Source organism: Vigna unguiculata, chromosome 4 (assembly GCF_004118075.2).
Source record: "Vigna unguiculata cultivar IT97K-499-35 chromosome 4, ASM411807v1, whole genome shotgun sequence".
Taxonomy (NCBI): domain Eukaryota; kingdom Viridiplantae; phylum Streptophyta; class Magnoliopsida; order Fabales; family Fabaceae; genus Vigna; species Vigna unguiculata.
Genome location: NC_040282.1, coordinates 7,311,186 through 7,326,458, shown reverse-complemented (window position 1 = coordinate 7,326,458; position 15,273 = coordinate 7,311,186). Strand labels below are relative to the sequence as shown.

General features: G+C 31.8%; 3 protein-coding genes across 5 annotated transcripts; all 3 read right to left on the bottom strand.

Annotated features, from left to right (window-relative positions):
- Nucleotides 1-2,138: 2,138 nt before the first annotated feature.
- On the bottom strand, nt 2,139-6,136 carry LOC114181765 (receptor-like protein EIX2). Its single transcript, XM_028068310.1, has 2 exons — nt 2,650-6,136; nt 2,139-2,470 (listed from the first exon to the last, which is right to left on the bottom strand). Exons 1-2 carry the CDS (start codon nt 5,617-5,619, stop codon nt 2,456-2,458), a joined length of 2,985 nt encoding a protein of 994 aa, XP_027924111.1. The 5' UTR covers nt 5,620-6,136; the 3' UTR covers nt 2,139-2,455.
- Nucleotides 6,137-6,943: 807 nt separating this feature from the next.
- On the bottom strand, nt 6,944-8,680 carry LOC114181112 (biogenesis of lysosome-related organelles complex 1 subunit 2). 3 transcript variants are annotated; one of them, XM_028067463.1, is made up of 4 exons: nt 8,563-8,680; nt 7,536-7,718; nt 7,145-7,383; nt 6,944-7,049 (listed from the first exon to the last, which is right to left on the bottom strand). In XM_028067463.1, the coding sequence occupies exons 2-4, from the start codon at nt 7,644-7,646 to the stop codon at nt 7,046-7,048; spliced, it is 354 nt and encodes a 117-aa protein (XP_027923264.1). In that variant the 5' UTR covers nt 7,647-7,718; nt 8,563-8,680; the 3' UTR covers nt 6,944-7,045. The 3 variants fall into 3 exon arrangements, with proteins under 3 accessions (XP_027923264.1, XP_027923262.1, XP_027923263.1); XM_028067461.1 differs by having other exon boundaries at nt 6,944-7,383; XM_028067462.1 differs by having other exon boundaries at nt 6,944-7,383; nt 7,536-8,450; nt 8,563-8,668.
- A 948-nt stretch (nt 8,681-9,628) lies between these two features.
- LOC114181394 lies at nt 9,629-14,739 on the bottom strand. Its single transcript, XM_028067838.1, has 6 exons — nt 14,552-14,739; nt 12,308-12,415; nt 11,511-11,584; nt 11,319-11,422; nt 11,069-11,134; nt 9,629-10,079 (listed from the first exon to the last, which is right to left on the bottom strand). The coding sequence occupies exons 2-6, from the start codon at nt 12,370-12,372 to the stop codon at nt 9,813-9,815; spliced, it is 576 nt and encodes a 191-aa protein (XP_027923639.1). The 5' UTR covers nt 12,373-12,415; nt 14,552-14,739; the 3' UTR covers nt 9,629-9,812.
- Nucleotides 14,740-15,273: the final 534 nt, after the last annotated feature.

The following is a 15,273-nucleotide window of genomic DNA, read 5'->3' as shown; positions in this document are numbered from 1 at the left end:
TCATCAACATATGTGATAATCAAAGAATAACTGCTAAATATTTTATTACAAGATAAATGTACTTAACTCAAACAAATCATCACAAATATATCATTTACCAACCAAACACATGTCTAGAAATAATATTCTTATTGCACTTAGGAACCACTTCATAACCTTGTTGAGCAGCAAGGAGGTTTCTAAATTCAGAAACATGAAAAACTCCTTTTTTATTCACAAATCTGATAATTTATTAGTAATTTTTTTTCTCATATAAATATCAAGCTAATTTTTTTTCCTTTGCAAATGGAAAGTTTAGTTCAAGCGTTTTCCATAACACAATAGTAGTTTTAGTAAGACAAATTATTTTATAATTATTTTCATACAAAACACTTAAAATATATACATGATATAAAACAATTTTATCAATGGTAAGAATAGACAATATTAAAGCATAAATTAATATAACAAAAAAATATTAATTATAAACATCACAAAAAATTATTCAATGAGCATGAAATTTATTTATCCATAATTTCATTTATTGTTACCAATAGAAATAGAAATAATTATACACATCAATTTTTAGGCTTAGTTGAAACTGATTTAATTATAACCATAAGAAACACATTGTTCACAAAATGTGTTTTTAGTCTTTAGCTCTATATTATTTTTAATTTTAGAAATGAATACAGATGAGTAATCAAAAATAGAAATAACAAGATAATACTTTTCTCTCTAAGAATGTTAGAAAATGATTACTCAAATAATATTAATAATAATAAAAATATAAAATGATATAATAATAATTATTAGATCAATAATAATACTTAGACAATATATAAAACAATGAATATTAATGAGAGATCAACAATTATAATAATAATAATAAATAAAAGATAAAAGGAGAGGAGTAGAAATATCCGGGATTGAGGCACGCATAGCGTTATCCTTAGAGAGAAAACACAAAGCTAAACAAATATATCAATACACAATCATATGTGTTTCTTATCATATGCGTTTCTCTCCCAAGATACAACAACCCGTCAGATCGATCGAGTGCAGCGAAGGATCTCCAAACCTTATGAGCACCACTGCCTTAAAGATAATATAGAGAAGAAAAGAAGAACATTTTAGAAAAAACTCTAATATTTGTTGTCTTTGTTGTTGTGTCTTTCTCCATGTACCTAGGTGGTATTTATAGGTAGAAAATTGAGACAAAGAAGTAAATAGTAATAAGAATCGATAAAAAACATTAATCCATAATTTAAAGGTTTATAAATACATGAGTAACAGTAAATTTTTTTATTTTCATTATTTATTTTTTAAATTATATTAAAATATTTCTAACATATGGAACGGATGTGATGTTGTGGAACAGATAATGATACCCACGAATGAAGGCACGATGGAATAAACCCTAGTTGGTACGAAGGACCATGCGGAAGAAATAGTTCATACTTTTGCCTGACAAAATGAACAAGAAGAATGCAAGAGAGTTGTGGAGTGAAGAAGAAGACATGTACATAATTGTGGAATGAAGAACAAGAATGGATGAGACAAGTGAAGCGAAGAAACGAAAGAAAAATGGATAATGAAACCACCATTCTTTAAAAAAAGGGGTAAAATTACATAAAACCTCTCTGCTCTCTTTATTCAAAAATTAAAAACACATTTTTCATATGTCTGACACACGTAGACTTTGTCAACTTTGTTAGGAAAACCTTTGTTAGAATATCATTTCCGTTTGTTTGTATAGATCATTGCTTATTTTACACAGTTCTTTTATTGGCCAATGATCTTCTTTGTCTCTTGTAGAGAAAATTAAGACCTCTATAACAGGATTCATACGAAATATATAAATCTTTAAATAGTCAAACAGCCTAAGGGCTTCGTATAAGTCATAGCTAAAAATATAAACCTCCAATAAGAAACAAACTAGACTTACATTTTGAATAATTTAAATAAATCAATTTGGTTAATTTTTTACTTTAGTAGTGTATGAGATTTGCATGATTATAAGTATCTTCTACGAGAAATATATATAGTTGAATATTGTATATAGTGGTTATAAAGACTAATCAAATTCGGTACATATTATTTTAAAAAAGCCTTCTCCCTCCACTTTGTACTTACAATAAAAGGCACATTCTCCCCACTTTACTGTCCACACTTCCCCTCTGCTACATTACATGCCTTGTGCTGCTCCATCAATATTTCATTCAGTAGGTCATATTTTCCATACAAGCTATATTATTAAGAATTCAGTACTGAAATAACCCATATTTCTTTTCTCTTTAACATCAAATAACAAAACATACTACTTTAAAAATGTTTTAACCACATAAATAATAACAAAAACAAAACAGGACAAACAATAAAACGAAGTGCTACTACTAAAAATTAACTTATTATAGCTCGAAATGGAATTTGATGTCCTTCTTCAAATTATTCAAAAGATTGCATCAGATCACTCTCACCATAAGTTTTCCTATCAAAAATAAAAAACAAATTGAGTGTCATCATTTCAAATTCTAAACCAGCATCACTCGCAGTGAACAAGTTTACGAGTAGATTTTAAGCTTTTCAAGAAATTTTTGAACTGTGGACAATAAGAAATTAATAAAAAGTATGGTACTATAACATAATAAGAGATACCGAAAACATTACCTTCGGGTCTTGAATTTGGAATCTTCTTTTCATTCTGGCCGTAAAGACAACAATTCTCACATACATCCAATCGATCACGTTGATGAACAAGTGAAAATAAGCACGTCTCCATGAAGATTTTACTATTAAAGTTCCACAAACACCCCAAAATCCAACACCAAATCCCAACCCCATGCTTAGATAAAACTCAAAACTTAAGAATTTATCTTCATTTTTGTGAATTATTCTTCCTCTAGGTGGAATCACATCTTGGCATTGGTTTCCTCTTGGTGGAATCACATCTGGGCATCGGTTTTTGAGTGGTAAGCCACAAAGCCCAATGTTTCCAACATAACAAGATACATCAAAGCTTTGTAGTTGGGTGCCTAGCGGAATCATTCCTGAGAAGTTGTTGAAAGACAAGTTCATATAACCCACAAAATTCAAATTTGAAAAGCTTATTGGAATTCTACCATGAAAATGGTTTCTTGACAAGTCAATTGATTCTAAGCTCTTCAAACGACCAATGTTGTCGGGAATTAGTCCTATAAGATTATTTCTTGAAAGATTTAAGGTGGCTAAAGCTACTAGTGATGTTATACTTTCCGGTATCTCTCCAGTTAAGTTGTTATTAGAAATATCAATAGATTTTATATATCCAAGAGCTCTTCCCATTTCATAGTTTCTTCCTTTCCATGTCAATGATATTCTATCAAAGAAAAAACCAATTCCACTATCATGGAATATTAAAGGTGCAGATGTTCCGTAGAAAATGGTGTCTCGTTGAATTTCTGTATCTGACATCGCACTTATGTGACCAATGCATTGTGGTATTTCCCCTGTAATGTTGTTTGATGAGAGATCCAATACTTTAAGAGATAACATATTACATAGACTGGTAGGTATGCTTCCTCGGATCCTATTACCTCGTAGACGCAATACAATCAAATGATCAAAGTCTAACCATTCTAATGTTCCTTCAAGATTATTATCTCCAAAATCAATGAATCTTAAACTTCTTTTGCAAAGAGTCAGAGATGGAACCTCACCAGAGAAGTTATTATTATTTAGATGCATCGATAAAATATTTTGTAAATTGCCAAATGACTCTGACACTCTCCCTGATAAACTGTTATTTGCCAAATTCAGAACTTCCAAACTTGGAAAATTCTGCCAACAATTTGGAAGGAGGCCTGTGAGTGCATTACTAGACAAGTCAAGATAAGTCACAGACATTGAGGATGTTTCACAGAAGGAAGATACAAACCCTGTGAACATATTATTTGAGAGAAAGAGTTCATATACTTTTAGAGGAAAAGAAGGCAATGGACCAGATAGATGGTTGAAACTAAAATCCCATGTACTTATAAGTCCTGTTTTAATACCTGATAATGATTTTGGTAATATTCCACGAAGATTATTATGGGAAACATTTATGTATAACAAACTTGATGATATGTCCCCAAACCATTCAGGAAATGAATCCATAATGTACGTATTAGAGATTTGCAACACCTGAAGTTTCCTTTGTTGTTTAAGCCACATTGGAAATTGAGGCCCCAAATTGCATGATGATGCATATAATGCCACTAACTGGAAAGGTGGAACCCAATCTGAATCCAAGTTAAATGAAAGAGAATTTTTACTTACATCAAATATCTTCAATCCAGATAGGTTTAATATATGTTTTTCACTAATGTTCCCTTTCAACTCATTTGAGGAAATGGATAAAAACCAGAGATTAGAAAGTTGTCCAATAGTATATGGAAGTGTCCCACTCAATTTGTTGTGTGAAAGATCCAAAAAAACCAAGTAGGCAAATTTAGTGTCCTCGAATACAGGCAATGATCCATTCAAACCGTTTAAACTAAGATCCAAAGCTTTAAGATGAGGCAAGTGGCCAAATGATAATGGCCCAACAATACTAGTGTTTTGAAGTGATAGTCTTTCCAAGGACAAACACAATGAAAAATCAGGAAGTGACCCATTACTAAAGGGGTTGTGGTCGAGATTCAACACCTCTAAATCCTTTGCAGAACAAAATTCTGGTAAGTAACCACTGAGTTGATCAGACAATTTATTGAACCCAAGGTACAACTTCTTAAGATGACACAAAGTGTTAAAGGACTTTATGATGCCATTATCAAGTTCATTATGTGAGAGATCAAGAACTGTGAGGACTTTGCTAACATTCACCACCCATGACATAATTGAAGAGCCAAAATTATTTCCTGATAGACCGAGAATTTGGAGGAAAGTGGAAGAATTGAGATGTGAGATTGATTTAGGATTGACTTGAGTGAGTCTGCAATCATTTAAATAGAGTTCAGACAGAAAAGGGATTTTACTTATTGATGATGGCCAATCAATAACTGCACCAAGATTGTTTTTTGAAAGATCGAGGTATGTCAAAGAAGACAAGTGAGAAAGCCAGTCAAGGTCACTTACAACAAAATCATTTTTCCCAAGATCAAGATATTGCAAATTCGAAAGATTTGACAGAGTACAAGGAACAGAATTAAAACCATTCCATGCAAGTTTTAACTGTGTCAGTTGACCAAGTAAACCAATGCATGTTGGGATTTCCCCCTGTAAGTAATTATGACTGAGATCTAAGAAAGTGAGATGTTGCAGCTCACATATTGAAGAATCTATATTACCTCCCAATTCTGTAGGGCCACGGAAAAACTCCATCATTGGCATTGCGTCTACAAGATAGTTTAAATCTTCAACTATTGTAAAATTTGAAAGTCTAAGATCAAGTGAGGTTACATGGCCTGTTAAATTATTGCATGAGACTCCTTTCCATCTGCAACAATCATCACCGTTCCAGGAAGATAGAAGCTTCATTCCATGAACAAAACCTTCCTTTAACTTGAGAAGAGCTTGCTTTTCTGTCTTCACACACATCTCTGCATGCGAACTTCCATGACATAAAAGGATGCATAAAATGGTAGCCACACAAAAGTGAGAGATTCTGTTACTAAGCATGGTGATGAGCTCTTTATTTTTTGTGAAAATGTTTTGGGATATCAGATGTGAAGAATGTAAGATGGAGATATGAAGTGAAAACTAACAAGGGCGAGGCATTTATAGAAAGCAATTAGAAGGAGCTAACATCAAGTCCATGAAAAATTTTCATTTACATCACACTTTTGGCTTTTAGTTGTATTGTGGATTTTTCATTTTAAACCAATGAATATCGTCCCTCATGTAAATTCTCCCCATTCTTCTAACAAAAATGGTATTTTCCAAGTCTTATTAATTAGTATAGTCGTCTAAACTTGGGCTGAGGGGCAAGACTTAGTGCAATATTCTGTAAAACATGTGATTATGGCCTCCACTACAAAAGTGTGTATTATTCTTTTTCCTTTTGAAAAAACGGATAAAGTGCTTTGAGGCAATTCCTTGTTACTTCTGCTTATGCTAGGCTTGGTACAAATAACAGGAAGATGGGGTAGTTATGAAAATCTGCAATAATGTGCAGTATTTGCTCCAAGTTCATAAATTTGGCGTTACTCACCATAATTTTTGTTGTTATGTATTATTAATGTTTTCCTCAATCATAAATTCATAAAAATTTACTAGTAAATCAGCATATAGAGTTCACTATTATCTTAGAAAGTAAACTTTAATCTAATTTAATTACACCAACCAACTTGTAGGGTATCGATTGGATTCACTTTTGTAACATTATAATTTGATTATATATGATCAATGTGAGATAAAAAAAAAAAAAATCAGTCAACATTCTTTCTAATGATATTGACTACAATTAAAAAGTTATTGGCATCATTATTCTGAAAGTCAAGCCTAGGGCCCTTGCCTAAGACTTCTTTTGATGTTTTTCTTTTATATTATATATATATTGTAAAAAATTGTCTCCCCATTTTGAATTTATCTTGAGCTATATTTTCATTATAAATTTTAGTAGCTTTAAAAAAAAAACAAAAACAAAGGTTCAAAATGGGATCAATCTTACATTACAAAAGTTCACAACAAAGTTTTGAATCAAAAGTTTACAAATATTGGTGTGTTCACTATAATGTAAGAGATTTATTAATGTGATATGAATTTCTTTCTTTTTTTCTTCAAATGTACATATGTTACTTTATTCATCATCTAAGTGTTTGACTGTTTTTGCAAGGATGATCACTAGTGGAGGAAGAAAAAAGATGAAAATCATGGTTTGATTAACCATGGTACAATTTTGGTCAGGTGATTTACATATGAAAAGTAAAATTGATATTTAAACATGATTTTCTTGAAGAATTTAATTATACACTCTGTTAGATGCTAGTGCTTGGATCTTGAATGAGTTTAAGAAAGCAAAGATTATTGAATACATAAACCATTGTAGGCCTTTCAAAACTTTTTGTTGTGACAAAGTAGAACATATGTAAATCTAGCAATTCATTCACCTGAGACAAGGAAATAATGTAAATGTTAATAATGAGAAGTAAAAGTTTTACACTATTGTTGATTAGGAAGATGGATTTTGGGAAGGTACACATACTGCACTCTTGATTCCAACAAAGCAACATACTTATCAAGCATAGATACCACAGCTTCAAACTCAGTCACCTGCTTCTCAATGTTATCAATCTGCTCAACATATTCATTGAAGCTACCACTCTTGCATTTCAACTGCTCCACAAAAACCCTCAACCCTGAAGCCAAGTCACCAAACCCTTTGTACTCTTCTGCCACTCTTACATTCATCTTCTCCAACAGCTCTAGGTGATTATTTGTCCCCTAACACAAAATCTCATCACATTATAACAAAACAAGTAAATAAAAATCACAATCAACTTTTCAAACAATGCTACATTTCCATTCACCAAGTGTTCATTGAACATATAAAAATAGGATGTCAGAGGGAAGGAAGAAAGAATTTGGAGTTTCACCTGAAGCTCGGATTTGATCATGGTGGAAATGCTACAGAATAGATCATCCAGCGATTCAGCAAGTTCATCTTGCTTCTCATCTTGAGGTTCATCTTTCTTCGTGTTATCCATAGTTGGAGAGCATATATATTTCACCAATTGACAAGGTGACAATCAAACCAAAAGCTAGTTTTCAGGTCCAAACTGCAGTAATTTGAAAACAACCAATGTAATTGCAAGCTCAGAAATCAAACACTAACGGTCTTCTCATAAATTGGATGAAGAGTTTCCATATTGCACCACAGATCCCCATTCTGCCTCCAAAAATTATCCGGTTCCCCCTCATTTTTTCAACTTAAATTTAGGACCATTTAGAAAGACAACACCAGAAATAATTTCTCTGTTGATGAAATCCTTTAGTTCAGTGATAAATAAGATGCAACGGAAGCAAATCAAGTATAGCTAAAAAGATTATATATAGCCTGGTTCCATCAACAATAAAACCGGACCAAAGGATTGAAAACAACAGCATATATTATATGTAGCCTTGCAACAACCAACCAATACCAATATTAGATATTTATGGAACTTGTGAACTTTACTCCTTGGAACTGTGATAATACTTTAGCATAGATTCACATTAAATATACATAATAAAAAATTGTAATGAGTACAACGAGGATAAAAAACTGAGGAAGCGGAACTCAAATTTGAAAACCAATAAAAACCCAAATCTGAGACGGGGGAATTGGCCATGGCCGCGACGGGGCGATCAGCCGCAGGCCTGTCACGGCGGAGCGGGAGTGAGGGATGCATGGAGAGAAGAGGAAGGGATTCGATCGAAATTGTTTCAAAAACAGATCTTTGGAATCGAATCAGTGAGCCATAAAGGCTTCACTTCCAACCCCATTAATCAAACTAAGGGAAATTCATTCCCTGAAACGATGATATCAGAAACGAATGAGCATAGAGCAGAAATCATTTCAATCAGTCTCAGAAAAGAAACGAAAATTGATTATGCTATGAAATGCAGGGAAGAGGAACTCACAAAAATGGGATGAACGCAGTGTAACTGGAAGAAGACTTATGATGTTTGTAGGTTTTGTCCAATGAGTTAGCTATTTTCTCCTTTGTTGTTTTTTGTCTACTTGTTGTTTTCTTTTTCAGTCTAAAATTCTACTTATCGGTTTAACACGTGGGATTTTTAGCGATGATTTAATGGACTATTCTTTTAAAAAACAATATTTTTATTTACTGAATATAACCTATAGATTGAAGGTGAAAAATCGATTTCTCATCCTCATGAATCTCATTATTTTTAAATTACAGATGAGAAATCAGAAAGGATTCATTAATTATCTTTTTAAAGAAAAACTATTTCATTCATATTTGGACGTTTTCTAAATATTCTATTTCATATTTTTATTTACTGAAATAATCTATCTTTAAAAAAATTATGAAACTATAATATACTCTATACAATAAGAAGTCAGCTGTATAAAAAGTAAACATTTAACCATTGTAAGTTATTCTACAAAATTCAATTTCGCTTGTGAATGATAAATTTGTTTTTTTTTTTTAATTAGGTCCTTCATAAATTTTATTTTCATGAATAATTAAGTTCTCAAAATTTTAAAATTTTTCCATTAAATCCATGTTATTACATATTTATGTTAATTACGTGATATAACTGTTATTTTACACTATTACCTTGTTTTCAGATTAAAAAAAACTATGATAACGTAATCTTCATTAAAATTTTAATCTATTTAAAGAAAATTATTTATAAATTCATTTAAATTATAAAATTAAATAAATAAAAAATATAAATAATCATAAAATATAAATTATAAATTATAAATTATAAATTATAAATTATAAATTATAAATTATAAATTATAAATTATAAAATAATATGTAACAATAAGTGAATAAGACATAACAAAATAATAATTATATCATTTACTTGTCACATCATCTCGTTAACCGAGAAAGTTAATCCGGAGACTGAGTTGAAAAAATTAAATTAAATTTATTAAGCTAACTTCAACCTTTTAAGTTTTCAACACGCTTTGCAAGCTTTGCAGCTCGTTTTTCCCATCATAGCCAAGGTCTCTTTAAACATAATTCACTATAGTTAGACGAAACAAAAATGCAATAAATCTTACATTCTACACCATATACATCAAATATCCATGCAAAAAAATAACTTCAATGACACTGGAATTAACATGAACACTAATAGGCATGTCCTACCTTATATGAATATTATTATTAATCGTTATTATTACTGTAGTCTCAACAAACCCAGAGGCTTCCAAGGGCTTCTTCATATGCCCGTTTCCGACTTATTTCCACAGTCCATCCTCCAGCCCTTGCTCCTCTCTCATCTCGTAGCTTCTTTGTTTCCTCATCATCACCTCCAAGGCCCAGCATGTCACCTCCTCCAAGTGGTAAAGGTTGTGGAGCCATGCCTGTGGGTCTTGGCTGTCCTCCTGCAAATGTAGGTGCATACTGTCCCTGAGCAATACCACCAAATCCTGTTTGAGAATTTTGGTTTGTGGCCTGCATCAAGAGTATAGAGAATAATAGAAAGTTAGACGTCTTCTTAAAACCGTAAATCCAGTTGAAAGGACATTCTCCACTTTTCAATGCAAAAGAGTTAAGGCAAGAGTAGTGCTAGATTAGGTTTACCTTCTTCAATGTAACTACAACACAAACACTCTCAGAATCTTTCCTATATTTATATTACATTTGGAAAATGTGCTCCATGACTTTGTAGCACAAACTAGATATTTGAACAAAACAGAGAAAACAATTTAACGTGCAAATGGTATTGGCTAATTCAAACATGGTTAATCCCAACCAAAATAAGAAAGAAAAAGCCTTCAAGCAAAGTTTTATTGGTATTGAAGGCTAAGGCGATCAAAACTTTAATCATACGGGTTATTATAAAAGTTTCAAATTAAAAATCTCACCACTAGAGGGTATCACAAACAACTGCCAGAAAACCACAGTTATCATGTATGTTATGTTATACACACTTGCTTCTACTATGAATCCACATTTTCACAATTGCTTCATAAATATAGACACAAGCAACCCATCAACCATTATGTCCAAGAGTTTGTTACGTAACTATTGGCCCATTTATGCCCCAGAGCTTGTTATGCAGTGAAAAGTTTGGCTGATTTTGTTATTAACTTTACAACCATATGCTTCTCTTTTTGAAAGAATCTGATTGCGATTTATTACTTTATTTGGGATTTCAAGGATTCATACTTTTTCCCTGTCAAATTTGGATCAAAAAGACATCAAATGCTGACTTAAGGAAAAACAATCAACAATTTTCACAAATGAAACATAAGAAGTAGTTGTATTAATAATCAAATTGAGCAAGTAATATATATATATATATATATATATATATATATATATATATATATAACATGATAAAACTAAAGCCCAAAGTCACATAACGGTCTAAGCCAAATAAAGTTTGAATACTGTGCCAGAAAGTAATAGTAATCAATTTATATAAGTCCAAAGCTCACCGCATCGTTATCAGTTACTGCAGGCTGTCCCTTACTTGCTGCCAGAGCTGCAGCCAACTCTTCAGCCTGATTAATTAATATCAGCATAAAAACAGATTAAAAAATGAGAGGAAACTTGTACTTGCATAACACACTTAAGTTGCACTCTTCTTGTGATTAAGAAAAAGACTCGTGATTCTACATAATACTCAGATGTATAAAGGGCATGTATGAAAGAGACAATAAATGAAAAGTCTATTCTCAGATGTACCTTCCTAGCTCGATTAATCATTATTTGTTCTGCATTTTCTTCCTGGTATTTAGCAATTTTTTCTTCAATGGCTGAAACATCTATTCCTTCAATCAAGTTAAATGCTGCAATGGGGGAAAAAGTGGGTAAATCATGAAAAGAAAGCAAAATTTATCAAGTGAAACAGCTGTTAACATGACAATAGAAGCTTACTCATGTCCTCTACTTCCTCCAAGTAATCATTATATTCCCTCAAAGATGGGAAATCGTCTTCACGTTTATTAAATCTATAAATTTAGAGTTTAGTTAGCAAAATTAGATAATTGGCTGAATTTGAATTAAAATGGCCAAACACGTTAAGAATTAAAATGCTGAATATAGTGCCATGATCATGATACTTATTTCTATTCTACAAAACATGTGTAATTTAGTATATGTATTCAATAAGGCTCTAGAATATAAGACATTAAATTAGAAGGCATGGCTCTTGAAAGAAACCAAAAAACTCTATATTTCGTGCCAATATCCCAGCTCTTCTTTTCCCAGCCACAAATAGTAACTAAGCATATGGTCCAATGCCTTGCTCAATTGGATCCTTCAGCAATGAGTAAATATATTCTGTAAATTTGTATAGCTTTTTTCTATTTGAATTGAAAAATTTAATTGGAATTATTTGATGTGAAAAAGGTAGGAAGTAGTGCAGCATAGTAATGTACCCTATATGAACTAATGCAATACTACCCACTAAAGATGACATTATAGTTATGTACCCTATATTAACTTCTCCAACTACTGCAGCTTCAATATTTTTTTCATAAAAAAGGCACAATTTATCCTGAATTCTGCAGGATTATTTTAGTTTAAATTAAATGTATTAGTATTATTTTCATACTACAAGATGAAAACCAGAAAGACACTTCACATTCACTCATTATTATTCCGCATGTCAGATATACGAAACAAGCAAAGATACATTCACTACAATGCAGTAAAAGATTAAAAAAAATTACATGCTAGAAATCCTCCTTCTGATGGCTATCTCCTTGCTGTGGGGATTTGTACTGGAGACCACCATACCGTTACTGTGAACTTCTTGTTGCCAACTTTATATTTCTCACCTGAATTTTAAACAATAGAAAATTTGCTAGTAAATAGAAATACTTTTTTCTGTCTATGAAACAATGAAATTTAGTGATTATTAAAATGAAATGAAAATAATCAAGATATAAAAATATAGTTACCAAAGGCCTCAACTAATTAACAGAAAAGGAGAGCACAATACATTGACAATTAGTGCAAAATTTGAAATCGTACTCATAAAAAAGCTAGTTTCAAAAAACAACTCAAAAAATTGATTGACATTTCCTCAATGTCTTTATAGAGGAAATGAGCTTTGAAAATGGACAGGGTGCAAAAGGTTAGTGCAAAATTTGAAACTGTACGCATCAAAAAGACAGTTTCAAAAAACAACTCAAATTGAAAAATCTCACTTAATATTAGAATTCACACTTCCATATGCTAGTGAATGAAGTCTTATGTTTCAGCAGTCATCTGACTGCAAATTGTTAAAGTTTCAACCAAATAATTCAGAGAGACTTATTTGTTTTTTTGAATGTGTACTATGAGGTTAATGAATAAAAATTACCGACACATCCAGAACAAGATCAATTAGCTTTTGAATTGAATCTATTACTGTGATCTGTGAGTGCTAAATCTTGGAGATTCTTCCATAACTAATGCAGCAACCACAACACAATTAAATACACCTGTTAATGCATAGGACTTACCAAAATGTCTGAGTTCTGAGGAGTTAGAAGAAATCACATTCAGCTAATTCTATTGATGCATTCAGGTAAATACACTAGTTCATGCATAGAGGATTTTCCTTACGCACATTGAGAGAGTTTTCTACCTTAGATTTTTTATTATTATTTTATTCGTACACATTCCCATTTGAGTTGACAAAAGGGAATTCATATTCATAATTCCCACCATAGAAACAAATAGTGAAATGGGAAGCATACATTCTAAAGAAAATATGATAACAAAAAGATTAGCAATACAAAATAGACGGCAGTAATGACAAGTGAAAGTGAAACACTGGACCATATGCGAAAACAAATAAAACAAACCCTATCACACCTACTACGCCCCTCCCATGATATTCAAACCCTATTGCTATCCAGTCCCATAAAGAGGCCATTACCACTACCATCCACAAAATGTTACAAGAAGGAATCACAATTCCTACCCACAACCCCTACTCCTCCTCTCCTATTCTCCTTGTTAAGAAGAAAGATAGATCATGGCAATTTTGTGTTAACTATAGGGCCTTAAATGTTGTTACAGTCAAGGATAAATTCCCAATTCCCTATTCCCAATGTGGATGAACTTCTAATCCGTATCTTTTGGGTTTACTAATTTTCTATCCACCTTCTAATCAATAACGAATGACTTGGTTCATTAATTTCAACCAACAATTTGCCCTTGCTTTCTTAGATAATATTCCTATTGCAGTTCTTATCTCCCTGAACATTTAACACATTTTGGCTTAGTTTTATTATCTAATTATTGTATCTTTGGAGTTTCAGAAGTTGCCTACCTAGGCCACATATGTTAAAGTGTCCCTCACCCTGAAAAGATCTCAGCATTCACCACCTGACCTCACCCCAAGTACCCCACCGCATTTCATGGATTCTTATGCCCCATGGGCGTTTACAGGAGGTTTATTCGCAGTTATCCCACCCATGCCTCTCCTTCCAGAAATTTGTCATAGTCCAACAAGTTCCACTGGTCCACTGCCACCACACGCATGCGTTTATAAAATTAAACAATGCAATAACAAATTCATGTCCTAACCCTTCCTGATTTATCTTGGATTTGTTTTTTCCTCGAAAGAATGCATCTGCACACACAGTACAAAATATCCGCCAGCATCTTATCCAGCCTTGAGTTTTTTGCCCTCACCCGCAAAAAAAATCAATACATTGGCACAAACAGAGAAGAAAAAACTACTCAATCAATGTGAGCATGAAGGGATCCATTCCCCCACCCCCACGCACATATGTTAAAGTGTACAACAACACAAAGCAGAAAACAATGAAGTAAAAGAAGAAATTTGGCATACAAATTCTAGAATGTAAGAACATCACCATGCTAACACCAGAAAGCCATATACTGCTACTGTCAATCATTTCAGTGTATTATCCATGTTTATAGGGGAATTACAGAAACGAACATAGAAGGAAACAAACCTAGAGAAGAGGACTCCACGCGGCGCCGCGCGGCGGAGGGAGGGCGGCAGAGGGAGAGAGCGACGGAGGGAGAAGAGATGAGTAGATATTACGAAATCAACACTTTGCCATCTACCACATTAAACCCTCGAAATTTGTCTTCCAGATAAACCTTTTCTTCAAAAAGTTTTCCCAGACCCAGATTTACCCAATTCAATTTTTCTTTTTTCCAGCTAGATTTTAAACTAAATTAACTTTGAATAAATTTATTGATTTCTAAAATTCATCATTGCGTCTAAAATGAAAAAAAAAAGTTATTTAATTTAATTAACATTACAGTTTGTAAATTAATATTTTTTTCATATAATGTTCTTCAGAATTTAAAACATTTTTATTATTATTATTATTCTATAATGTGTATTTATTTTTAAAATATTTTAAAATTACTTAAATTTTAAAAGTTGTAATTAAAAGAATAAAATTAGAAAAACAAAAAACGTATATAATTATAGAATAATAGAAATATAATTATAGATATATCTATAAATAAAATAAGTTTTAGTTATTGAAATAAAAAATATTATGAATAATTATTAAATTTAAAAATATATTTATTAGAATAATAAATTATTATTATTATCAAACTATATTTATGAAGTAATTATTAATGTTGAATTATTGACATAATTATCAGTTTAATTAATTTATATGACCGTATCAATTCTTTTAAAAACTAATTATTA

What these genes read in the sequence shown, in the direction of transcription:
- LOC114181765 (XM_028068310.1), bottom strand. Translation starts at nt 5,619, where the DNA reads ATGCTTAGTAACAGAATCTCTCACTTTTGTGTGGCTACCATTTTATGC.
- LOC114181112 (XM_028067461.1), bottom strand. Translation starts at nt 7,646, where the DNA reads ATGGATAACACGAAGAAAGATGAACCTCAAGATGAGAAGCAAGATGAA. An exon ending in TGATCAAATCCGAGCTTCAG is followed by an intron (nt 7,384 to 7,535) that starts GTGAAACTCCAA and finishes ATTTTGTGTTAG; the next exon opens with GGGACAAATAATCACCTAGA.
- LOC114181394 (XM_028067838.1), bottom strand. Translation starts at nt 12,372, where the DNA reads ATGGTGGTCTCCAGTACAAATCCCCACAGCAAGGAGATAGCCATCAGA. An exon ending in AGAAGGAGGATTTCTAGCAT is followed by an intron (nt 11,585 to 12,307) that starts GTAATTTTTTTT and finishes CTAAATTTATAG; the next exon opens with ATTTAATAAACGTGAAGACG. An exon ending in TGATTAATCGAGCTAGGAAG is followed by an intron (nt 11,135 to 11,318) that starts GTACATCTGAGA and finishes TTAATTAATCAG; the next exon opens with GCTGAAGAGTTGGCTGCAGC.